The following is a 26,062-nucleotide window of genomic DNA, read 5'->3' as shown; positions in this document are numbered from 1 at the left end:
AGGTGGCGAGAAGGAAAAGATGCGTAACCTTATTCTCATGAAGAAATTCCACATTTATTCTCTAATCAAATGGCCCTACTCTTACGCAAGTGCTCTTAGGAGTAGTGATGCACATATGTGATGATCTTCAAAATCTCCCTTATCCAATAAATTTCCTAAACAGGGCGAAACTATAGATCTAGTAGAATTTTCATTAGAGCCTTGAGATATTCTATTCGAAGATCTTTTTGGTTGCATGCATATTTGGGAACTAGTGCTTGCAATTTGCGAGTACATTCTTACGGCACCGACCACAGAGTGATGCACTATGCTGGAGGTTGATCAATGGGAATCATGGGGACGAATCTCACAAGATGAGGAAGCCTTTATGATGCTATGATAATTTACCAAGCCTTCTTTTTAAGCGATGAAAGAACTCATTGCTCAACCTCTGCACACAAGTTTGGCAGAATGCCCCAGGGGTCAGGCCGGAAGTATTACGAATTCTCTAGTGTCCACTAGTGACACTGATTTATAAGCGTATAGTTCGAGGATTTTTTCACTTCATGGAAGTAGTTTAGTTCTAGTGCATCAGCTTTTTGATAATAATAGTTGGCCTGAACAACTTTTCGTCTTTGTTATATGACAATTTAGTAGGCATGCTTGAAGAAAAACAACATTTAGCATTGAAACGTTCATTAAACATGAATGTCCCGACGAAAAAAACAATGAAAAAAGTGCATGCTAAGCAAGCATAACTTTGGTCAAGGTACCTTGTTCTTAACATTATGAAGCGTCCCGAGTCTTCACCGAAGACGAAAGAAGACACAATACTCGGGCAGAATATATATTCAGCACAGAGGTGTTTGGGCTACTGGCATGGCTTAAGGGCCAGCCCACACAGCAAAGTACAAAAGAGCTAGTTCAAAAGCACAAAAGTGGCGCCTGACCAATACCGAGGGACAAATCACCATCGCATTACAACTAACTATTATGCTTGCCCCTATCATGTAGTCAACCTGCTCATTCCAAGGGAATTAGGGCTAAGATACAAAAGATAAGCGAAACTTGCGTCGCTATTTCGAAACGCATCTTATTATTTCTTTTTTGCTAAAATAAAGTCTTATTTAGGTTTTATTTTTTTTTCGAATCTATTGTATAATTCGAATCCTAACCGGTATTCCAAATGAGCCAATCGTAGGCAAGTAGTCACGATGTGTGTGTAATGGCATATTTTCTCATATACTTCATAAACGTTCAGGCAGCTGCGGGTTTTAAGGTGCATTAAGAACTCTCATCGACTTCGCTTTAGCAATTATTTATCATTCTTATGAATCTATTTGGTAACCATTCTTTGAGAGCAGCGCTCACCATGCGTGCTTTCTAAAATTTTTTTCCGTGTAATTCTAGTAATCAATCGTCATGCAGTCAGTGGAATCTTCAGTATGCACGACATCATTCGACTGTGATGATCTTGTTCTAAAACATGGTTCGATCCGCCCTGCTGACTTATTCGATCAAAGCACCAAGCTACCCCACTTCATTTTCACTCCAACTGGTTCCATTATCTGTGCTTACTCTTCTAATCGTCTTCACTGTCAGTTTGCTAATGGTAAACAGTTTTCATGGACCCCATCCAATGCTGACGTCTTATTTTCCTCATTGGAAAACTGGCCAAACGATGCTCCTCGGTCCTGGATCATCGCTGAAGCCGCTTTTCTGCCCTCTACTTCAATTATGGCTGCTCTTTTTGTGCCTTCTCATGACGCCAGGCCAAAACGGTCGCTTGTGTGCCTTTTGAACCTCAGTGATGGAAAATCAGTCAAGTTTACTCGTTTTATCTCTCTTCGTGGAAGGGCTGAAGCTATTCACGCGGTAGCCGTGAATCATAAATCAATTCCTCCTTTCGATGGCATGGTAGCTGTTGCTTTTGAGCGTGGTCTTTTAACTTTACTGGGTAATTTCTTCTATCCTAATTTTCATTGACTGTCTATGGATTTAATAAACTTTCCGAATGTCCTTGTTTTTCAGATCTTTGTCTAGATTGGAAGCCAGATAGGCCGCGTGTGGAACCTAGCGTCTGTGTCTCAATTAAACAGTGTCTTGAGGCATTTTTGAAGGAAGAATTAATATCCCCCTTTTCTCAGTCGTTTGAGCATTCTCTAGTCAATCTCAATGGTACGTTCCATTCCTGTAATTCTAAATCACTTACTTCCGGCATCAACAAAAACTTTTCTGCTAATCTAATGGCGTATTAATGGTGGGTTATGGTAATTGAAAGACCCTAAGACTACTTTCTACAAAAACTTAATGCTGTGAATTGTGGAGCATTTTTGGAGTTAAGCATGATCTCAGTTTAACGTTAAACTATCGGCTGTCGCGTCTCGAGCATTATCAAGGAAAAAGGCTTTTAACTTACTATACGTGTTCTAGTCTATGGTTATTCAAATTCTGCCATTCTAGTTACTTTCCTATCAATTTTGGTGTAGTGGAACGGAAGTGTGGGAGATTGAGAGCATGCACAACTGACGATTTCAAGGCAATTCATGGCAGTATGAATCCACGGTTGTTAGTTGAGAATTTAGCCAGGGCTAGGTGTTGAAGGCTAAGTCGAAAGTCGTAGTAGTTGAGTAAATGTCCGAACTATTAACCCTGAATTAGTAAGTTGGGATGTCTAAGTTACTGCCGAATGTGTAGGCGGTGTAAATTACCTCATAGTACCTAGTAGTCCTGTACAATTGTTATGAAGGCTGATCCTAGTAATAACGCTAAATTAGCAGACGTCGATAGCTGAGTAAATTTGCTTGTTTCTGCCCTTCAGAATCACGAATCTCTTTAAACAGTTTCTACTACCAGACACCTCGTGGCGAAACCATTGCCAAGCTTCCATCCAGTGAGTAACTAGGACCCTTGACCCGATATCCACACACCTCTCTCCTTTATAACTTTAACTTGCAGCTTCCGTGGGAGTCACCCTTTTGCATTACGTCCAACAAATCAAAAGCCTTATCGTCGGTTTCAGCTTCGGTGGATGGCAGATGTGGAGTCTGACAAAACTTCAGCTTATGTGAGCTAATTGCGAAATAGGATTTGAGTTTCTCTTTGTCACTGTGGTCAGAATACAATCTAGCGTAGTCATTTATCGACTTAGTAATTTGTCCCATTTCCGATTTATGATGTCCTGTCCTGACGCAAGATGTTGGAGATGTCATGTGTAGCTCTTACCTCCGGATTTTTTACCACGATCTACGTTTAAGAAAGATTCTGTACTCCACGACTTTTTAGGTGATTACTTTTCATTTCTCACGTTAGCATCCCTGACAGTTCACGACGCGTTAATTTCGTATCCTTTTTTATAATGAAGGCAAGTTGGAAGTCATTTCAGTCATGCGTACCAAAACCGCACAGACTTTTTTGCCCATCTGACAGATCTTGAATGAATAGTCTGTCACTTTCTACTGCCAACATTGCGATTTTAAATGAATTTTTAAGACTTGACCAATAAATGTCCTGGACGTTTTTCCTTCTATGAACTACTTCAACTCATCATTTGATAGCGTGTTAGCTTAAAATTGCCTTTTCCTGCTCGTTTCTCTTTCTCATCATAACGTGTTTACATTTCTATTGCTACGATTCTGCTACTTGATTGGGCGTTGATGATCCCAAGTTCACACTTTGATACATATACTCTGTGGTTGCGGTTGTGGATGCGCTTAAGCATAAAGTTTGACCGCCAACTTATTCCCTCTTGTCAACCTAGCTACACTTACCGCGAGTTATCCTCTACACCCGTTGCTACAGTGAGCTGTGCCTTCTCCGAGCCCTCTGACGACCCTCGCTATTGCTGCTTCCTCTGGATTGGCTGGCAGGGCTTAAAGAGGTCACCCTCCACCGAGCCCTCCCCTTCTTCTTGCAGTGCGATCAAGTGAGTTATTCGTTTCCATCTGTTTGTTGCTAACTATGCTATATAAACTTGTAAATCAAGCAGCAATTCTTGGCTATTGAGATCCTTGACACTAGTGATGTTAAGGAAGCTTTTTAGTTAGTTCAAGGGCCATTTTTTATCATCTAGTTTTTCAAAGAATTGATGGCTGGATAACATCATTGCTAATTTCTAACCCTGTGAATGCTAGTTTGATCATCGGTGTCTTGTAAAAAGAATGCACCTATTGACAAATGTGGATTGCTCATTTATCGTGAAAATGATCGTAATGATATCAGGTCTGCGGTGATTTCGTGAAACAATTGCTATTACATTTTAATGGGTAACTATTGGAATCAATGACCGGTCATTTCGTGGGTCACTTGTTTTTATTTCACAGCATCTACCTTTAGATGGGAGTTTTCGGAATTACTGTCCCTCCATCACTCCCTCACTTTGTGGATCCAGATGAACGCACTCAGCCATGCAATATTCATTTGAGCTGCATTAAGTTTGTCATTTCTCGCCGCTCAGGTTTCAGTTCAAATGGCTTCTTAATTTTCAAGAATAAAATCACCCATTGAAACAGAAACTCTCGTGCTACCGACCGACTTATGACTTTTTTAGTCCAGTGGTCACCAATCTGTTCTGTGGTGCTTTCAGTTATTTGTACCCCATTGATTTGGGTATTTTGGTCCATATTTTCAGGAAAGTAGGTCTTGATACTTTAAAATGTAGGATACCATATATCTGTTTTAATAGGATTCTAGTAAAATACCAAAGACAGCCAAGAGGAAAGGTAAAAATGTCGGTTTAAGGAATTTTTTACGTTCAAACTCATCGACTCCGTTATTTATTGTCCTGGCTGATAATTTGTTCCCAATTTATTATTAATGGTAATTTAAACTTCCAAATGCTGCTTCACCTGTTTTTCAGCCCAAAAGTTGTCCTGTTTCAACTGGGCTTTCGAAAACGCATCGAACACACTCAACCAAATACCGAGGATACTCTGTACGAATATGAGGTACGCTATTTCTGTGAATGCAAACATTCATTTCTCTTTTACCAGGTTTTCTAATGGGTTTGTATTTTGTACACTTTTTGTCTGTGCGACCACAGGATTTCTACGGCGCCTCCAAACGCCTCTCAGCCTCCCTGACCCCTATAACAGCCTCCACGGACCACGAGGCATCCCATTGGTCAGCAAATGGAGCCCTCCTCACCTCTATCCAGTCACTGGGCACCAACTACTCCAACAATTATGGCCTTAGGTCAAACCGCCTCACGGCTCTAGTGTGGCGTGCTGCTCCTCATATTGTACGAATTGGGTTATTTGATTTGGACCGGTGGTACCATGCTCAGATGCCCTCTTCCATCAGGTATTTCCATCCAGCTATTTGTTAGTTAATTCAAAAATTGTTATTTAATTACTTACCTACTCAGGGCCCACACACTCATTTTTCTCGAATCCATCTCTCTCCCTTTCATCCATCCTAGATCCATCCGACTACCCATCTGTTATTCAGCGATTTCTTAATCATCCGCAGAACTCAAGCTCATCCACTTTTGCTTCATCTTTTCATCTCCCTCATCTATTCTGCACGCATACATCGTTGCCTCATTCATCTACTTGTACTGCATGGTTTTATCCAACTGCCAATTCCGAATTCATCCTTCCATTTGTCACGGATCCATGTGTTCTTCGTGTGTCCTTTCACTTATTTATCGTGGGAATCTCGATCTTTTCAATCACAAATCTGTCTTGAATTCATTCCCCTTTAATCCATCCATCCCCGACCATTCGTGCATCGACTGACGGCTTCATAGTTCATGCGCTGTTGGATTTCAAGTTCATGGATCCCGGGTCCATCCACCCAGCCATCAATATTCCGGATCATAAATACGCTGTTAATCTACCCACTTATTTCATATACGTCTGTCCATTTGCCAATAAACCATTCAGCTGTCTGTCCGCCTCTAATCTATCCCCCAATTTACTGGATGTCCGCCAATCAGAAAAATCGTCCATCTATTCAATCACGCATGAGCCCATAGGTCCTTCGTGTACCTACTTATCTATTTGTTCCCTAATCTGTATAGTCATTTTGTTCCCATACCTTTCCTGGAGCCACTCATCTGCTCGGCCGTCCATCTTCCTGCTTCGGATTCATTTACTCCCGTTTCAAGGCTGTTTATCCTTGACCTCTGTGTTTATTGCCCTTCGATCTATCTTTAAGTCCGTCTCCCAGTTCATTTGGATATTTCACATTCATCTTTCCATCTATTCTCCATCTATTATGAGATTTAAAAGTAGTTCAACTCATCTCTCTATCTGTCTGTCCACTCACCCTTAGTCTGTGCTTCCAACCATCTACGTATCATGCCTTCCGTTTTGCCTTTCCTCATTAATTAAACCCCTACCCCGTTGGTCTCCATAGGATCTATGTATTCATTCCTGATATATCCGTGCAGCAACTCGATCTTCTATCTCCACGTCTATTATTCCATTCATCCATCTTTGTTCTATTTTTCTTATTTGATTCCATTTATGCATTCATGATCTTCGCATTTTTCTCCATTGTCCCGTCCTTGAACCTTACATCTATCGACTCCTGATCCATCTACTGACTGATCAACAATTTGAAACATCCTTAATTTATTACTTATCATCAAGCCGACTTCCCTGCTTCTTCTTTAGATCAGACAACTCTTTCTTTGCGGTCTACGACGCGAGTTTGAACTCCCCTCGAGCCCATCCACTGGTGCGTTCTTATTACCTTCATATCTTACTCTCCTACGTGCATTTTTTTCCCTTATCTAGACCGCTCATATCCTGCCTCACACCATATTCGCCTTCTGGGCGGTCGTCTCTCGTCGCGAGCTTTACGCTTTAAGGCTCTGCGGTGATCTCACTGCCACCAAGAATTCCACCCTCCGCCGCTGCCAAGGTCTTCGCAATCCCCTTCCTGAATCCCATCTGCGTCCATCCACACATGCTTTCAAGGCGCTGGTGCCTTTCATCAAAGGCAAGACTCATTCTTCTCATCTGTTTTTGCCTAGATCTTGTTGTGGCCTGTGCGTCGCTGAAGTTCGTTTCTCGTCAGGAGTTAGTACTTCGAGAAATCTCTGCTGCCATTGACTCACCCTCTTCCTCCGTCTCTTTTAATCCAACCGACTGGATCACAGAGGCCGTGGCTTGCGGTTTGATCCAAGAATTGGATGACTCTGAATTTGCCATACCTCGGACTCTAAAGGAAGCCGAAGATGGTGAGTGGATCACGCGTCAAGCGATTGGACTCGAAACCCCACCTCCAGGTCTCCTGGAACAGCTGGAGATGATGGATGCGGAGGAAGAGAAGGAAGGTGTAGACTACTTTGAAGGTGCCATCGTTCCACTATCTCCGCGCGGAGATAGGAATCGTAGAATGCTAGCTGATAACAGTGTTAGTGGGAGGTCTTCCAAGAGACCTCGTAAAGATCAACAAAGACGCGCATCGAAGTACCTCTCCCCTACATGGGTCATCATAGCCAACTGTCTCTTTGAGCATGGAATGTTCAAAGAGGTAAAAGCGCTGGAAGGTTTGATCGTCGCTTCTGCTGCCGCAGTAGTGAATGGGGATTTCAATGCACGTGCTTTTATGCGTCGGTGGCTGTGGCTTCGATGGTTGGGCAGGAAGAGCTGTCTGGAAGACCTCCTTACCCCTGTCTTTGGTAATGATGAGGATGGTTCATCAGTCAGCGTGGAAGGGCTCAAAGACCTGAGCCTGTGTATTAACTCCGTGAGTGCTGGTCTCTGTCCCTCCTTTTGCTTGCGTGATGACCAAATATTGTGGCATTTTTCAATCACAGCTTCGAGCTTTGGCTGATATTGCTGAGGTGGTGATGCCTGTGACTGATTGTGATGGTCATGGCGGTGAGGCGGTCTCAGCTGAGGCGAAATTCAAGGTCATTCGAATGCTCGCGGAGTACACCCACCCGGTGTGTCTACTTCTGCGATGCGGTCTACTGCCCCAGGCCTCTAACCATGCTTATCGGTTGAGGGCATCGAGGTTCGTCCACTCTCCTTTCTGTCTTGTCATTTTAAAGTCCGCAGAAACCACCGTCCACCCTTTGTTTGCCATAAGTTAAACTTATTCTTATGAGGTTTCACTTAGCCTGAACACGCAGATTCCAAGGGGAATCTTAATGGTGCGTAAATGAAGAAACTTATCGACATAAGTGGAAATTATATGATTATTTCTCTACACTTAGAGGAACACAAACTGTTGTTGCGTCTCAATGCATTTTTGCATTGACCATGGAAACCTTAGCAAAGGTTCTTGATATTAAGGAGTTTTTACTCGTGTTTTTGGGGCACTTCTACGCTCCACCAGTTTGAAATCGTTCATTTCCACCACTTTATTTATTAACTACGAAACTAGATATTAACCTCATGTATGATGGCAATGAGAACATTCAATTTAAGCTGAGGTCGAAGGTGTGCACCTCTAGTCCGAAGTCCTCTATAGCCTTGATCATGGTGGTCGCTGTTAACGTTGGCGATTCCATTTCTGTGAAAAGACGCTTCCTTACGCTTAACATAGTCTGAAACTGACAGTAAACATTTAAGAATAGATATACGCGTAATTTGGAGCAAAGAAAACCTTGGCGATTACTATTTTCATGACTGTTGCCCTGCAGTGAAGCTCTCTTGTCGCCCTACAACCCCACTGAACTCAGTGATTTCCTCGCCAAACTGCAATCGGCGCACGGGTCGCCGCCCAACCCTCCAGCTCCACCGTTCATTACTGGTTGTATCATGGATCACCTCCGCAACCTATTGTCTACGGCCGAATCGGCCAAAGAGGTATTGGCGGCCGTTGAGTCGGAGGTGACCACCACCTACCCGCCGCGCCAACTCCAGTCGATGTGCGCCTTGTGGCAGTGCCTCGGATCGAGACCGCAACCGCCACTCATCCACTTAGCGCTCTTCACCTTCCTCCTCTTTGACACCGTCGCTGTCAACGCCCTCCATGGAGGCAAGGTGAACGAGGATAAGGAGAGAAGCGATGACACCACAGAAGGTCAGGACACACACGTTGTCAGACGAGTACGTCTTGCCACGGAGACAGTCAAAGAGACAGGTACCTCCTGTTTGGGACCGGTGGCTCGAGCTGTCAGGCTGGTGAGCGTGGCATCTGAGCTTGATTTTCGCCCCATTTTTTCGGTCCCTGCTAATTTAAAATTAAATCTACCCTTCCAAGAGTTATTTCTGCGCATTAAAAGCAATTAAATTGTTGGCGAAGCCTTTTGCTAAGCGTTTCGAGCTACTAGGATGGCACTGTCAAAGTCATGTCCACCAAAATCGAACACCCTTCAGCTATTAAGTAAAGTTTTGTTTTTTGAACATTAACTCTTTTTTCCACCGTGTTTAGCAAGAATATATCGTGAACCAGATTGTCATTGAGTTTCCTGGCTTCGAAAATTATGTCTCCACAGTCCGAACGCTCTGGCTAATTGACCGTTTTCGCTTTTCCGTAAGTTAAACTTTCCACTAATATCCTCACATAATCGTATGCCGGGCTCAAACCGAACACTCTTTTGTGTAATAGGATGCCCTCTGTTCCCGTCTAAGTCCTGTGGCCACGGGCCAAGTGACTTCATTGAGTCAACTACCCGAGATTTTTCCCGATCAGGCTAAGGTAGTGGCGGAATACTGTTCCCGTTGTGGCGCGACCAAGTTGGCCGATCTTTTTGCACCATCTTACGACTCCTTGTCGTCATCGCCCCTATCTCTGCTGCATGTTGGCAACATCGGGTCATGCGGGAGTGTCCTGCCCGCCCTCTACCAAGCTCGACGGCTCTACTTCCAAAAGAATGATCATGAATCTGCAGCCAAAGTGCTTCTGGAGGTGGCCGACGCTTTTAGAAAGCGTAAGACCTACAGCTAGATCGTTAACATCAGCTTTACCATGAAAAGGCCCGTTAGTGTGGCTGAATCATCCTAGGACACCTGCTTCACTTCGGCGTTGGTGCATTCCTGAACTTTTAGAACTTTTGAATGTGCTTAAGTGGCTGTGTTCACAGTTACCGCAAAAAGACGTTCTACGCGCCGACTGAATGTTCATCCGAATTGCTGCTTTGCTGTGGGCTAAGATTTACCTCATTCAGAAGGAACTAACCGGCGTGTAGTTGTTGTTGAAGCTTTTACGGGATTTACAAGTTTTACCGGGGCCAAGTATTCCATCTAGATACAAGTACGCACAGGTTTTGTGGCTCCGTTCGCAAGGAATTTTGCCACTGCGTAGTTCCATGCACGCAATGCAACTGCTGCTTGTCATCTTGACGTCTGACATGCTTGTCATTTACTACTGCGCATGATGCTTCCACAGGTGCTTTCCATTCTAATCTCGCAAAATTAGGTCACGTTTTGACTTGAACATTCTTCATGCATACGGTCTTGAGAATTTGTCAAAGGTTTCTGAGGAACTGTTTATTCTTTCCCTATACAGACGGTCGATTCCTGGATTTCATCAACCTCGGTTTGACAGCATGGGAGGCAGACGTCGTCTTCTCTGACATGCGTCGTAGAGGCGAAAATCGTCTCCTCTACGCCTGTCTTGTTGCTCGAGCACAGTACAAGGTGATTTGTCCCTTCCGTGAATCCATTTTCTTCCCCATTTTGCCTCCTTATTGTGGCACGCGTCTCTTTATCCAGGAGGCACAAGACCTTCTCGCCGAGGTTGACGCAGACGTCGTCTCACAAATGTCACAACACAGCACACAAAAACTTTCTAAAACTCCAGTCGTCCGTGCCTTGTCGTCCACTATATCTTACTGTCTGCCAAACCTTCAATATCACTTCCCCTTTTCTACCCTTGTCAACCCTAATCACTTCGATGATCCAGTCACCTCTTGCACTGATGCTAATTCCACCGAAGAAAACTCGAATAACCAAGTCCACGTTGAATGTGTGGAGGTAGATTCCGCTCATGTTTCTCCTACATCGTCGACCAGACGTTTTCCCAGGCAGTTCGTAACCCCTAAGGGTCGTTGTCTCTCCATTCAACCTTCCACTGTCGACAGGAATCGGGCGTCCGAATTTTGGAACTACTATGATATGTGGGTGTCCTCCTCAACCAATCTAAGGACTTCTAAATTTTTCTTTTGTTTCTTGAATTGTAGGACTCAGCGTGTGCTTCGGGGCGAAAGTCCCTTTGAGACGAGGTCCCCAGTAAGGCCGAGGATTACCGACAGTGCTCGGAAGCTGAGTCAAAAATTGCACCAGTGAGTTTTAATTTCCTTTTGTTAAAAATCTTCCATAGAATGGGTTTTTGACATGCAGACTTTTACATCAACGCAAATTTTTTTCCACAACTTTTGCTCCGATCACCCCTCCTCACTGCAAAATAATTAGATCCCGTCCGCTACTTCTAGGCAGTGGGAGTTATTTTAACAGAGCAGTCTCATCTGTCAATGCAGCATAAAGTATGACGCCGAAGACGTTTATTGTTAGCCTTAAGAAGGGGTTGGACTGCTGTCCAACGTGATTTGCCCATCGTTTTCATGAGTTTAGTATCATCGGTCATCGGTTAGGATCGTGACCTGCACCTTTGGTCAGGAACACACGATTAGGTCATTTGCCTTTTCCATATGTGCCACTTTTCCTTCCAGAATACTTTATTGCGCCTCAGTTGTGAGTCCATTGCCGATAACACGCAAGCAGACGCCTCCGGTTTCCAAAAACCTCCTTAGAACCAGTTCAGATACCTCAGGGAATGCTTCTCTTCGTCCGAGGTTAGATTTTTGGACTGAGTTAGGGAAAATGCACGAGGCAGAGTTGAACAGACGCACAAGTGTCTCTACTACTGCTGCTCCTGCTGCATCGATTTTGAAGGTTTGTGCTGTGGAAATTGATGTTCATTGTTCAACGAGTGAGGAAAGTGGCTCTCAACATGTACGTTTGCTTTTAGGTCCGCTCCACACCACTGCCAGAAGGTGCAAAGACACCACCGTCCATCAACAAAGCAGATGAGTTAGATGGCTCATTTCAGGATTGTCGAGAGGGCACGCCTTCCCTCGAAGTCGACGAAGACGATGCAGAGGTCACGATTAATCCACACACCCTCCAATTAGGTATGGCCTGTCTTTTTCTCCCCTTTTCATGAATATGTTGGTCATCGAACAAAACGATTGTTGGTTTGAAAAAAGGCAGATCATTTCGTTTTCATGACATGTGGACATGACTTCAATAGCCTCCCCATAATGAATTTTTGCACATTCAACCATTTACAACAAATGCCTTCCTTTCCTGACGTCCAAGTTCGACTTCCACTTGTTCACTTGAATGGACCTTCCTGACAGCTGGCACCGATGCAACTCACCGAGTCATTCCAATATTTGAGGAGATTTATTGTTAGCATGCAGTTTATCTGGGAGGCTATAACCGTGGATGGCGGTCCATCATTTTCGTGTGGTGGAGGAATCGGTGTAGTTAAATTTGAAATGGTAGAGTAGGTTGACTTATTTCCTTGCGTACACTAATGCCTACTTCCTTTCCAGATCACAAGGTCTCGCTAGCCAGAACCACTTCTGACGATCCTGCAATTTCAGGGTCGATCCCAATCGTATCTCCCTCCTCCACTAAGTTTGTCTTTTCACCTCCCAACCGAACGGTAATTCACGTCCATTTCTACTTCACCGCACCAGGTGCTTCATGAATCCACTGTACCTTCCAGGTAATGGGTCGTTCGGGACCGATGGACGAGGTGGCCAAGGCGTTGTGCTCGTCCACTCACTTCACTTTCTCCTCACCGGCCACTTACTTGATGACCAAATTCCTATCTTCCGATTCGGGTGCCCTCTCTCCGACTGGCGAAATGGAGGAAGGTGATTCGTTTGAAACCTCCTACGGTTTCAACTCAGCTTCCAGGGTTGAGGAGTGCGTCTGTTTCCTTTTCCATTTCCTAGATTCAGCCTGAAATTTGAGTAACACGAATCTAGGTTTATTTTGCTTATACATTTTTTAATTGTAAAATAATTATTGCAAATTATTGCAGACCTTTCAGTTTGAATATGGCTTTTTCATGCCGTCTTAAATAGGGTGTTTTGATTTGTTACCCAATTTTCTTAGTCAATTGGGGTAATGTGCTTATTTTGAGGGTTCGAAATGTTGTCATAGAAATCCTTCTTTACTCAGAATTCGGGAAACTTGTGTGCAATAGCATTCATTGTATTAGAAAATTATAGGTAGATCCTTGTTTGCTTCTCCAGTGTCTCCTCTGCCTATGTGACCCGGAATGAGGTCTTAGAAGACTTGGAAGAGGTAGACGTTGAGGATAGTGGCGATGAGTCTGCGTCAGCAGGCAGTGACGATGAGGGAGGCACCGGTGCTGAGGCCCCTGTGGTAACCGATGAAGACGACACTTCAACTTACCTCGGAACGGAAGAGGATGAGCAATCGGAGGCCGGTCTGCAGGCACCGCGCCGATCGAAGCGGACCGTGAAGAGGCCCGAAAGGTATCATTACTGACGATTGGTTACAAAATACTTTTTTGTTGCAAAAAATAAATGCTGTAAACTAGTGTTTCATTGGCATCATGATTTAGGAAGTCGTAATGGTGCTGGGGCCAGGTGGTTATTTTACCCTTGAATGTTTAGCTGGAAATTTAATGGAATAGGCTGAGAGACAATGTAACAATGAAAACTTGGACGGTGGGGTGATATAGTGCTCTGCTAATTTATCTAGCTTGGCATTTAATTTAATGGGCGCTTGGGCCTCTGTGGATTGTACTTTTCACCCGGTAGCAGGGACTATGGGCCATGGCAGACCACTCTCCAATTTCCGTATATTTATCATATATTTCCTGGGATATTATCACAAGCTTACAACAGTCAGAAAACTTCATAATGTCGTTGTAAGCCATAGTCATAGAAGTATGGCGAGGAATGGATTACTGGCCTGCAGAAGGACGGCGAAGATATCAGAACGACCCAGAATAATCAAACGCGGTATCCAAAGTACTAACAAGACAATGCAGCTACTTGAGACTTTAAAGAAATCACGAAAAGATATGACATGTTTGGCGTAAAATCAGGATTTAATGAGTCTATTTATTAAAGACAATTAAGCCTACTATTCGAAGAAGAATGAAACAATCACTCACAGTGTTTGGACATTAAAAAGAATTTTAAGCTAAATATAGGGGGGTTAAAAATTGACAAGAAATTATACCACGCGACATGCTTGTATAAATGTCGATTTCAGCAAGGGCACCAAATGTGTGCTCTGCCAATTTGCCTTCGCCGAGTTGGATGGCCTCTGGGTCATGCCAGTGGCTAGGCCCTACAGCATGTCAAATACCTATTCTCTTTGAGCATTTCGTTCTCAGAAAGGCCTTAGGGCTCTGGGAATTGGCCCTGATTTTGCATACCAAGAGTTATAAAAAGTGATCCAGTAAACTGTGCAACTTTAGCCTGCGCCCTAATTTCCATTAACACCAAAAAGTTTGTTGATAGAAGCTATTCTTTTAAAGCAAAATTTTGCTTTAAGACATTTTACAAGATTTTTTTGTGCCCGCATTTGTTTTAACTACCGACGGAGCACTTTTCAATTATACTGGTAAGATCAAGGTAGCGTGATGCTAGCTGTTTTTGTCATACTGCAGTCATTAAATGTACCAATTCATATTAGCCAACTCTTATTGGATTACCTACACCTTTCGTTTTCTTGTCTATGTTCTTCCGATATTGATTGTATTCCCACTTTATTAAGGAGTTTTTTCATTACTGTTGGAAGTGTGTATCATTCACCTCTCATTTTCGACAACTGCTGTTTTTTCTTTAGTAACGTACTATGGCCCACGGTAATGATTTGATTCATAAGAACCACTTCCACAAGAAGTGGCAATTCATGGTAAGGACGTGGTTTAATCAGCCTGCTCGAAAGCATCGTCGTCGGGAGGCACGCAAAGCCAAAGCCCGTCGTGTCGCTCCCAAACCTGCTTGTGGACCCCTTCGACCCATCGTCAACTGTCCTACTCTGCGTTACAATATGAAGGTTCGTGCGGGTCGCGGTTTTAGTCTAGAGGAGCTCAGAGCTGCTGGCATCAGTCGTCCAATCGCTCGCTCCATCGGCATTGCTGTTGACCATCGGCGTCGCAACTCCTCCGTGGAGGGTCTTCAGCGCAACGTAGCTCGTCTCCGGAAATATATGTCGAGGATTATCCTCTTTAACAATGCCAAGATTCTGCCTGTACCTTGCCACCAGGGTGAGAAGGGTAAGGTGAAGCAACGCAATGGGCTCCCATCGATCCGGCAGAAGTGTGTCTTTGAAAAGTCCCGGAAGATTACGGAGTCTGATAAGAGGTATTCGGCTTTCCACGCCATTCGTCAGCATCGTGCCAACAAGCGTTTTGCTGGCAAGCGTATGAAAGCACGCCTGGCCAAAGCCACTGAGTAATGTATATTGGTTGAAAACGCGGAGTAAATTTTCGTATGGATTTTGTGGCATCTTGGTATTTTTGCCTTGGATGTACTTTATCGGTGTTGAAAATGGGGATTTGGATGTTTTTTTAGTCCTCTGCACCGCTGGTAGCGATAAATCGCTTACTTATTGTAGTGTATAAACGTGATGATTTAGCCACCTGGCTTGCTATCAGTAGTCTGAGGAAAGTGGCACCAGGGATGCGGTTTAGCTGTTTTATCAAAACATTGCTTCCAACTTCACTTTGGCTTCTTCGGATACCCGGTGCATTGCAGCGGTGCAAATTGGTAAACCATGGATTGGGTCCAGGGTATGTTTTCAAATTTGGGGTTCCAGGTTCTTTTTTTATTATCCGGGATTGATTCTGTTGTCATTGGCTCGTACTGAAGTAGTTCTGGTTGGTAGGGCTCTGGCTTGCCTGCGTTCATAACGTTCCGCTGTAGCTGTTGTGGTCCTAGGGTCGCCTGACGTGTTGGAAATCGGCTCGAGTGGTCTGTGGGTACCTTGCGGGCGTCATTGACGTCGGTCGGTCTCCTTCTTGACGCCCCTTTGATCTTCGTGTTGAATGCATTCGTTTAAAAACAGTTTGAGAGACGGCACTGTGGTCAGTTGATTTGGTTAAATCGATTTATGCTGGTAGCTTCAGGTCGTGCGTTTTAATCATTTTTAGCATGTTCTGACCGGCTGGTTAAAGTGAGAGTTTGGATTTTTTTGTTTAAACATTGGCTCTGGGGCTGGTCGGGATTTGGCGCACGCCACACTCGATTTTGTAGCGAGTAGGGTGTCTTCTAGCCTTTCCACCACTATCAGCCCTCGAATGTCAGTTCACCGGAGTAGTGGCATGAATGCATCAGCTAACTAGTGATTTTTTGGGAGTTTTGACTGTCTAATAGGTATTTTGCATTGATTTGAAGTGGTTACTTCACATTTCAAACCCTGGAATGAAGCAGCCTTTATTGACTGATTTGTTTCTCATTTGTTGGTTCTTGTGGTTTCATTGGAGGCAACGAATAACGGCTGCACGTAAGTGGAACAAGTTGTAAATGGGGACGAGACAAGACACTAATTTAAAGGTTGGCAGGAATTCCAAGAGCTACTGTGACATTAATTGCTGAATATAAGTTTCTACACAGCACGTTCGTGCATAAAGACTATAGTGAAATCCTGGTGCACTACACAGAAAGTTTAACCATTCTAAAGTGGTAATGGTCCAAGGAAGCGTGAAAGTGCATATTCTATTAACACGTAGAAGGGATGGATACGCCTGGCTTCGCTCGAAGTAAATGACGCATAGTGTAAGCATAGCTCACGGTGATACAGGTACCCACGTAGCAAAATGTGGTTATAGAGAGTGCAAATCGCTGCATTCTGAATGGCGCAAATGGCCCGTCTTCACTCGACGTGTACAATAATTCTTCATAAAATCATGCTTTTCCTAGATTTAGAGTACCTCACGTTTTAGCCACTAAACTAAAAATTTTTAATATTTATAGAATCTTTAAAATGTTGCACTTGGAATACATTATTACTTAAGGCGCAGTGTTTTGTGGAGCGAGACTCATCGGTCTCCGCTTCCCGATTCCTAGCGTTCCTAGACAAGCCCGGTGGGTTTGCTTTGGACATCTTTATTAAAGACGACAAGACGGATATGGAAAATACAATATTCAAGAAGGAGGGGAGCCGCAGTCACTTGGTAAGGGAGAGGGCGATCCTGTTACAAGGTTTGAATTTTTTGCTTGCCTCCTCCCTGAAAGGCAAATTCAAACAACATAAGTATTACACTTTTGAGTGTGTGAAGGGAAATGCTTATTTATCCACTTAGATGCCGAGGTCATATTTGCCGTGATGACCAATCATATGCTGATGTGATTTAAGAAATAGGTGGGGATGTGAAATGGTGTCGTTCATCTGTCGTTGTGCTAAGTTCTTTACTTAAATCGCATCGCAAATGTCACCTCGTTAAATTAGAACATATACTGTGCACCGCATGTCAATTTCTAAGCGCTGCTTTTTTTCCTTCTTTGAGTTATTTTAGGCTGCCTTTGTTATCAATTTTAATCATTAACAGCTACCAGAATTTCAAATTAAGTGTTTTAGCACTTGATAATATTCACTCAGGTGATGTCCGATTCTTTAGGTTTGTATGAGGCTACTAGGGTCGTTTACTCGTTTTTCGTAGGTGCCTATTTGAATTTTACCAGCTATTTCATTGCATATTTATTGTTGATGGACTATTTTGGCTGCTGGTTTTTGTAGATCATGCTTAGACTTAAGTGTGCTTCGCAGCGCTATGACTGGGGAAAGGTGGGCATGAACAGCATTGTCTACCAATTACAGGTCGCATCAGAAAATCCGGACATCTTTCATGTCGATTTACCCTACGCAGAAGTGAGTACATTCCTACACCACTTCTTAATAAAACTACGTACTTAAGATGGCTATTTCTGCTTTACTGGAAGGCGAAGACGCATGACTTCTTGATTTGTTTGTTTATTTTAGCTGTGGATGGGTACTCATCCCTCTGGGCCTTCCTGTCTCTGGGACAATCCGCATGTTACCTTGGCAACCCACATTCAGGAGAATCCTGCTTCTCTCGGAAAGCTCTCTTTGATCTACTTTGGGCGACGCTTGCCCTTCCTCTTCAAAGTGCTTTCAGTTGCTAAGGCACTCTCTATTCAAGCACATCCTGATAAGGTGAGCTTGGTTGTCTTCCATTTTTGACTGATTTCATTGTAATTTTACCCCTTGTTTTTCCTTTTTGTAGATTTAGTATTTCTTATTTTAATTTTGGGAGTAACTTTATGGAAATAGTTTTCTGGTTACCAATTCAGTTAAACTTTGTCAAGTTATGCATTATCTAGTTAGGGTTAATTCTGGTGCGCATAAGATTCTTTTGTAAAATTCTATTGAAAAGTAATAATTTTAAAGTTGTCAGCCATTTAGTTATTTGACCACAATTTTGGAATACCTCTAGCTCCATCTATTGGATTGTGGTTCCGCGATTTTACTGGCTGAGAGTGTAATTTTCGCTTAATTCTTCTAAAGTGGACACCTATTTCACTTGATGAATCCTGTTGCAGTTTTACTAATTGTGAATTAAGTAAATAATTTTATAGGAGTAGCTTTCTGCTTCTTTGCGCGACTAATAACCCCTTGGATGTTTTAGTTCAAAGTTTTCCTTACCTCATGTTTTCAATAAACATCCGGCTACGCGATACTCTTTGACTTCACTCGCTGGTTATCGTCTTAAAATATTCAAACCCTGATTTTGCTCCTCCTCAATAATGGCTGGCCTATCCTAGTCCACCTAAAGGATTTTATCCTGATAGTGTAACATTATACCATGGGGAATATGTAATATTTCCATTTTTTCAAATTTTAATTCTGCTTTTGGAATTACTTATCACTATCAGACTCACCCTACTTTTAATTATCAAATAGTGGCTGGACAATTTACCTCACTACTGGTTTTTAACACAAATTATAACAATTTGCTTTGTTTTCGCTGCTGTTACTTCCAAGTACCATTTCGAAATTTCCATAAACCGTAAATTTCAGCGATGGCCTTCTCTTTTGGCTGATTTTGCTCTATGCTTTAATCACACCCTACCACCAGATTGTTTATAACCGGAATGAATTTCTTCGGTTCGTTCTGCCGCCCCCCGTTCCACAGCAAAATATTGTATCGTGATCGTTTGATACCGTTTTCCAGAAAATGGCGGTTCGTTTGCACGCAGAGCAGCCAGACCTCTACAAAGACGGGAGTCACAAGCCCGAGATGGCAATTGCGCTGACCGATTTTGAGGCGTTGCTGGGATTCCGTCCACTCAACCAAATTCTTGCCTTTATTCAAGGTGAGTGTAAAGGGCCAGGTTTCGAATTATATTGTCACCCCTGACTGATCTCTGGAAATGCTAAAGGGCATGCAAATCTGGGAGAGAAGATTAGTGCCTTGGGTGCCTCAACGACAACTGTTCTCCCACCATCTTGTTTCTTTTCCTACCCTATCAAACAGTTCACTTATGTTTTGACCTGTCTGAATCGCATTTAGCTATTACCATAGCAGAATCTACTCTGTATTACGGAATGCGGTTGAAAGCCCTTAAAACAGGTATAAAAACAGATTTTTAGGCGTTGAATTTCTTTGAATATGGGACTGCTTTTCCAATAGGTTGAGAACTCACTCAATTCCAGTTGAAATCTAATCGTTGGTTTTGAACTGATGATGATTCAGTATATCAGTTAATTTCAAATCTCACTCTATTCCTTCTTCACGCAGCCTTTCCCGAGTTGGCCGAACTTACTACCCTGGAACTACCGTCCCCAGAGGAAAAGAGAGATGTGCAACCTCCTTCCATCAAACAACTCTACTCCAATCTGATGAGGTCTTCTTCAGAGAAAGTTGAATCGACTATCAAATCCCTTTTGAATCGCTTTACGACTGGTTTGAAGTCGGTCTGTGATCCACCCCTTAGTATTCCAGGTGTGGATCCGCAGGAGGAAGATGTCCAAGCGTTGGTTGATCTCTTCCTCCGTCTAACGCAGGCATTTCCTGGTGATGTTGGCTGTCTCAGTATTTTCTTTCTCAACTACATCAGGCTAAAATCGGGAGAAGCCATCTTCTTAAAGGTAGGTATTACCACTCATCCCATAAGCGGTTATCAAAACGCTTTCCACTCCACTTTTTCTGAATACGAGTCTGCATGTAGCTCAATCATAAGTATACAGAATGCTAATCATACTTCACCGAATTATCAAATGTAAAAGGTAACTCCTGAGCTAGCCACCATTGTATTTACGAGTGCAGTAAGTTTACCTTTTCATGCGTTTGTTTATATCGCTTTTGTCATGACCTGATCTTCGTTCTTCAAATAAACTTGGCTGATTGCATCTAAGGTAAATACGATAGCGTAGGGTGGTTAGCTGTCAAGGCAGCTGTACCCGACCTCTTGCGTGGTTTTCCAAGGCGAAAGGTCTGTTTACGGTCATCCAGTATACTTACCCAAAATCCTTACATCCATGATCCTCTATTCATACGTATTTGTTATACCCCTCTTGCCCTTGTGAGAGCTCTGACGACAAGACGAACCAGCCTGAGGGTAGCTTTGCTGTTAAACTACGAAAGGGTTGATAGACTGACGTAATATTATATTCACGCGTAACATACAGTGGGCTGTAAGACACGCCTCATTTTGAATGTCTTCTGCGTAATCATTCTCCCCTATCGGTTTTCTCAATGCCATTTCCCATCGTAGTGGTGAATCTTGTCAGTTTGTATGAGATTTATCTCTGTTAATTTCATTTGAAGCACCTATGTGGGAAGCATGGCCTAACTGAACGATATTCCAAAGGCATTGGCTTTCATTCTCAGACGCATTGGCCTAAAAGTGAAATATTCAATCCATGGCAGCTGCTTGAAAAGTCATTCTAGTCTTCCATTTCCATTTCCACTACTGCCTTGAGTCTTTTTAACCCAAGGAAGTGTCAGGCCTTGAGGTCTTGCTCATCGCTCTGCCGGTTTGGAGGGTAAAGATGTCTGAGTAATCGTGTAATGTGTACTCATTTGTACTCACCTATGAGTATTTCTTGGGAAAAAAACCAACAGGCGAATACACCACACGCCTACCTCTCCGGCGACTGTGTAGAATGCATGGCCAACTCGGACAACGTGGTGCGCGCGGGTCTGACGCCCAAGTTCAAGGACGTGGAGAGGTTACTGGAGATGCTGGATTACACTCCACTAACAGATTCGCTACGGCTCGGTGCGACTCAGCCGATCCCAACGCCTGAGGGGATTTCTCTGAAGTCATTTATACCTCCGGTGTCTGAGTTCGCAGTCGATGTGATTCAGGTGAGACGGATTGACTCTCTTCCCATCAAGCACCTAGTCAGCTTTATATCTCCTAGTCATTCATCGGATCTGCATACCGGATCTCCCTATACTTGATCCATTCATCCATCTTAAATGCATCTTTAAGTCTCCGGTTTATCAATCAGTTCATCCGAAATCTATCCGTCCATTTATCCATAACCCCATGCAATGATCGAATGCATCGGCCATCCTTCACCCAGAATCCGTTTGTGGTTGATATTTTTTATTCTAATTCCATTCATATACACTTCTGAGGGCTTCAGAACTAACCAGATAACCTTCACTGTAACCACTCACAATTCTCAAGGTTTTAATGGAAATTTTCAAGGTCTTTTTTCGTGATTTTTACACGTTCAGCATCCACCTTGGATCTGTTCATTCATCCATCCTAATTTCGCACACAATTTTCTTGCCTCTTTCGCCTCCTTTCAGTTCGACGCGGAGAGCCGAGGCTTTAGCCTCCCTTCAGTCCCCACGGCGAGTATTCTCCTCTTTCTTCATGGTCAAGGCACCATCACATGCTCCGGCACAGGCGAAGCCTGCTCACAAGAAACGTGAGTTCCCACCTCCATCCGTCTTATACTTCCTTAAATTGAACTACTTAGATCACTTTTTTTTCGTTTTATTTAAAGAAAATTCGGTCCTGGCTTTGTCTACTTCGTGCCAGCCGATATGATAGTCAATTTGGTTTCGAAGGAGGATAGAAAAGGTTCGTTGCATGCCTTTCGTGCCTACGTGAACAGGAAGTGATTTCATTCTTACGCTATCAGTCGTTCTCATTGCTTACCAAACTACTCGTTGCTTCTTTCAGTAGCAATATAATTACATTTACCTCTTTTATCGTTGTGTTTTGCTGCCTTTGGGTCGAATAGGTGTCGCTCTGATGTTTGAAGTGGGGGAAAACATCATGGGTACCATTTCAGTCTTTTGAACTTTATTGTGTTAGAAATAATTAAAAAAGTGCATTGGAAGTTTGCTCACAACGACGCATTGTACTGAAATATTTTAAGTAGCGCTGTTGGTCAGCGGAATGCCCCAGGGGGGAGTATCATCGGTGCTCCCAGCTTTCGCTCCTCTTCATACTTACCCGATTAATATACTTCTTGTTAGAAATTTGTTTGTGTGTCCTCTCACTTTGTTTGTTGTCTACAAGATGACCAGGCTGTATTCTAATGTTTCTCTTTGGTAAGTTCATTGTTTAAAGAGTCACAGGAAGTCATCTTGGGGATGCAGACAATATCGTCGGATCAAACAACAAGCTGGAGATTCTTCTGGGTGCACATGTTACACTGATTCCTCTTAAGGTATAATCTTCGGAATGGATGGGTTATTAATAAGTGTTTTCGTTAAGTGAATGCCCAGGAAGGTAGTGCACCTCATGTGACTACAATCAATTGGCGGTAAAATACTTAAAGTAAAAAAGCTCGAGTTCCTGCACCTTTTTGGGAACTATTTACCACAGTATGAAGTAAGAAATTGTGTCGAGAATGTCTGATTTGCCCTTCTCTTCTCCGTACGACTTTCTGCTTGCGTGTTGAACAGGTGATGGTAAAACGTCTAAGGTAAGAAATTACGCCAAATTGGCAGTTGGTTTATCTTAGATGCCCTTCTTTTGGAAATGAGATTAGTTAAGTAAGAGTTACGTTAGAATAGACGGTACTCATCTTTTTTAGGTAAAATTATTCCAGCGATGTGAATTGGTCTCTAACACTAATTATGTTTGCATAACTTTGGTGAATACTACTTGCGAGGAAGTAAATTTCACATGATTAATATGTTTAATGAAAGGTTTTAAATTGCTAAACAGAGCAAAAATTTGCAAAAACCAAATATCAGCTTCAAATTGTAACTTGAACAGACAAGTTGAACGCGGCAAATAAACTAAAATCCAAATTCTCTACAAGGGATTTCCCCAATGATCACACCAATAAGACTCTTTTGTCACTAAGCAAGGCCCCATTCGAAACAACCATATTTCCTTCATGCGCTATTTTTTCAACATTTTAATTACTTTTATTTGGAAAAACTGACTTTTAAAGCGCGTATCCAGCATGTGTCCTCCAAACAGTTAAGAATTTGTCACACTGAAGCGAACTAACCCGCTTCCAAAATCAAACTTATCTACTAAACTCGGTAAAGTCTATCGAGAGTTTGAGGTTCTCCGTGCGTTAGTTCAAGAGTCTCCGCGCCATCTAGAGGAGCGAACAAAAGCAACTTTATCGCCTCTATTTTGCAAACTGGTACTTCTCTAATAGAGTCACCGACGTCCGATTGACAGCACAAAGAAACAATTAGCTAGAATCACCGGTTTCACAGAAGCCACGATGGCCGAGTTTACAATTTGAATTTGTTAATATTGATTTTGGACGCTGCGACGAGCGCCTTATTTGTGCCTCCGCTCCATTTGATGCTGTTCTACGTGTTCCTCGTCAATGCCGCCTCTCGACTGTTTTACAATTGCATTTACAGCATGAAGCCGAATGGAGACATCGAATCGAAACAAATGAATAACTTCTCTATTCAATTCATAGGGGTCAAGTAAAATAGCCAATACACAGCTGAGTGGTAAGTCAATATCAGCTGACAAAAGGCCAAAGGCGGAAGGAGCTTGAAAGACGTCGATCTAGACGACCATCAGGGAACCGGAGCAGCATTCACAATGCAGACAGTCGTGAACAGCAGAAACGTATCGGCGCAACTGGTCATCTAGCGAGGCGCCTTCAATTTTTTCATCCCCAGCCGCTTTTACATTTCCAGTAGTGCCATTATTCACATCGTCTTCCTCATTGTCCTCCGCATTGAGGTCCAGAGAGTAATCAGTGGAGGAAGTGGCCAAATGGGAAAGGAAATCGGAAAGTGCTTTTTCAAAATCTGTCATTGATGGATTAGTGCTCTGCTCTAGAAAAAAAAAGAAAAGTAACAGAGCAAAAGCAGACATTTAATATAGGCAGGTAGGGGCGCAGCTTACCGCCTTCAGATTTTGAAGACGAAGAGGAAGAAGAGGCAATCACGGCGTTGGCCACGTCAGAGAGTGAATGAAGCCGCTGGCGCAGTTCATTTCTATCCCGAATCAATCGTAATAACAACGCGTCCCTTATCTTTGCTCTCTTGAGCTATATATGTAAAAAAAAAACTACACGTATGATAACCTAACAATAAGGCGCCGATAAGATATAAGTAGTATGTACATACCAGGAGTTGCCGGCGATGTGCAAACATTGTGACGTATTCGTCGATGGTGGAAGATTCCATTTCCAGTTGGGCAACGACTCCCTCCAGGCGGGATTTCTCCTCATCACTGGCTACGAGACGATCTGTCAGTTGTTTAAAACGCTCCTCCAACTGTGCATAGCTCGCCTATTGAGGAAAAGGTGAAGATTTCAATCCACCACGATGGTCGTTGGAAGGAACGAAGGTAGAAAAGCTAACCTTCGATTGGGTAAGGTCGGTTCGAAGCTGGGTAAGAAGCTCCTCCGACTTGACAAGGCTGCGTTCCGTTTGACACAAAGCTATGGTCTCCACTTCACGACATCGGACAGTCGCGTCCACTGTCGCATCGCGTTTTTCACAACCCTACAAATTTTATACAAACCAAGGAGGAAGTAAATTTGTACTTCCATTACGCTAAAAATGTCACAATTGTAAAGATAGGAGTCAAAAGTTGGTTTACGAAAACGAGGTGTCAAGAAGACTCACTTTTGAAGTGGCAAGAGATTTCTCCAAAGCAGCAATGTGTTCAGCCTGCCGTTCTGAAAGACCTCGCAAATCGGTCACCTCTCTTTCAAGTACCTTAACATGCTGGTCTTCTAAGTTAAAAGTCTGGCAGAAAATTTATTGTTGTAGTATTAAAATTAGGCAAACAAGGTGAATCAAGAGACCAATAGTGAACTTACAGAGTTTGTGCGAAGGCCCTCGATTTGTGCTTCCAATTCGGCAATCTGAAATCAAAGCGAGAAATGTAGTGAAATGCAATGGGACTGCATTTAGAGATTGTACTAAAAAATCAACGAGTCATTTACCTTCGAATGGGCCTCAGTGAGGGCCTTCTCCTTCTCCACAAGGTTACCATTCTGAGTTGTCTCCAAGGCGACAATTTGTTTAGCTTGTTGGTCTGAGAGATGTCGCAGTTCATTAACCTCCTTTTCAAGTTCCTCCTTGTTTGAAAGCTAGAAAACATTCGCATAAAATGCTGTTAGTGAGTAATGCAGAGGGGAGCCAAGAGTTCACATTCAATAGTAGATTGCCCGTCAACTTACGGGGTTCCGACGAAGGCTTTCAATTTGCGATTCTAGTTCAGTTACCTAATAATTACAAAAAAGCAGTGAGGGGGGAGGGCTAGTAAAAACTTGGACGTAAGACGCAAAAATAAAGTATTTCAAAGTGGATGGACGAGTGGATGGGTCTAAAGATTGTAGGAAGACGGATCCGAGTTAGGTGAATACATCAGGAATGGATCGTCAACAAGTAGAGAGGCGGGTGGATCAAAGATGGGTGCATTGCGAATAGATCTGGAAGAAATGAATGAAGGCATGGGATAAGCGTAGCTTAGTGATGGCATTGATGGACCCGTGTTGGAGAGTACTGCGCGGATCACCACTTGTTTAAAACATGAACAACATCAACATCATCTACCTTAGACTGCGCTTCACTAAGCGCCTTCTCCTTCGCCACAGCATTGCAGTCTTGAGCTTTCTCCAACGCGACAATATGTTCAGCTTGGCGCTGCGAAAGACCTCTAAGTTCAGTGACCTCTTTTTCAAGTCCTTCCATCTCAGCCATCTGGTGGAAATTCCACAGAAATGAGAATAAAGAAAAGTAAAAAAAA

The 26,062-nt window shown here is 43.1% G+C and overlaps 4 protein-coding genes across 4 annotated transcripts; 3 read left to right on the top strand and 1 right to left on the bottom strand. All coding sequences in view use genetic code 11, as the record gives it.

Moving 5' to 3' along the window:
- Window positions 1-1,401: 1,401 nt before the first annotated feature.
- On the top strand, window positions 1,402-13,412 carry EGR_07291 (Protein ELYS; the record flags this gene model as incomplete). The annotated part of the gene is made up of 21 exons (XM_024496540.1): window positions 1,402-1,936; window positions 2,011-2,157; window positions 2,801-2,872; window positions 2,938-3,046; window positions 3,740-3,904; window positions 4,838-4,925; window positions 5,021-5,280; window positions 6,600-6,663; window positions 6,723-6,882; window positions 6,962-7,680; window positions 7,751-7,950; window positions 8,582-9,065; window positions 9,316-9,417; window positions 9,493-9,814; window positions 10,393-11,002; window positions 11,066-11,167; window positions 11,555-11,777; window positions 11,854-12,016; window positions 12,443-12,555; window positions 12,619-12,821; window positions 13,154-13,412. The coding sequence occupies 21 exons, from the start codon at window positions 1,402-1,404 to the stop codon at window positions 13,410-13,412; spliced, it is 5,100 nt and encodes a 1,699-aa protein (XP_024349016.1).
- A 1,323-nt stretch (window positions 13,413-14,735) lies between these two features.
- EGR_07290 (60S ribosomal protein L13) lies at window positions 14,736-15,341 on the top strand (the record flags this gene model as incomplete). The annotated part of the gene is made up of 1 exon (XM_024496539.1): window positions 14,736-15,341. One exon carries the CDS (start codon window positions 14,736-14,738, stop codon window positions 15,339-15,341), a length of 606 nt encoding a protein of 201 aa, XP_024349015.1.
- A 2,283-nt stretch (window positions 15,342-17,624) lies between these two features.
- EGR_07289 (putative mannose-6-phosphate isomerase) lies at window positions 17,625-21,987 on the top strand (the record flags this gene model as incomplete). The annotated part of the gene is made up of 7 exons (XM_024496538.1): window positions 17,625-17,753; window positions 17,865-18,059; window positions 19,078-19,219; window positions 19,645-19,994; window positions 20,971-21,216; window positions 21,670-21,791; window positions 21,870-21,987. 7 exons carry the CDS (start codon window positions 17,625-17,627, stop codon window positions 21,985-21,987), a joined length of 1,302 nt encoding a protein of 433 aa, XP_024349014.1.
- A 1,873-nt stretch (window positions 21,988-23,860) lies between these two features.
- Window positions 23,861-26,016, bottom strand: EGR_07288 (hypothetical protein; the record flags this gene model as incomplete). The annotated part of the gene is made up of 9 exons (XM_024496537.1): window positions 23,861-24,135; window positions 24,206-24,350; window positions 24,430-24,594; window positions 24,667-24,810; window positions 24,934-25,056; window positions 25,131-25,175; window positions 25,257-25,403; window positions 25,494-25,538; window positions 25,870-26,016. The coding sequence occupies 9 exons, from the start codon at window positions 26,014-26,016 to the stop codon at window positions 23,861-23,863; spliced, it is 1,236 nt and encodes a 411-aa protein (XP_024349013.1).
- Window positions 26,017-26,062: the final 46 nt, after the last annotated feature.

Source organism: Echinococcus granulosus, assembly GCF_000524195.1.
Source record: "Echinococcus granulosus chromosome Unknown EG_S00074, whole genome shotgun sequence".
NCBI lineage: Eukaryota > Metazoa > Platyhelminthes > Cestoda > Cyclophyllidea > Taeniidae > Echinococcus > Echinococcus granulosus.
The sequence above is the reverse complement of the archived record's forward strand: the minus strand, read 5'-3'. Positions and strand labels throughout refer to the sequence as shown.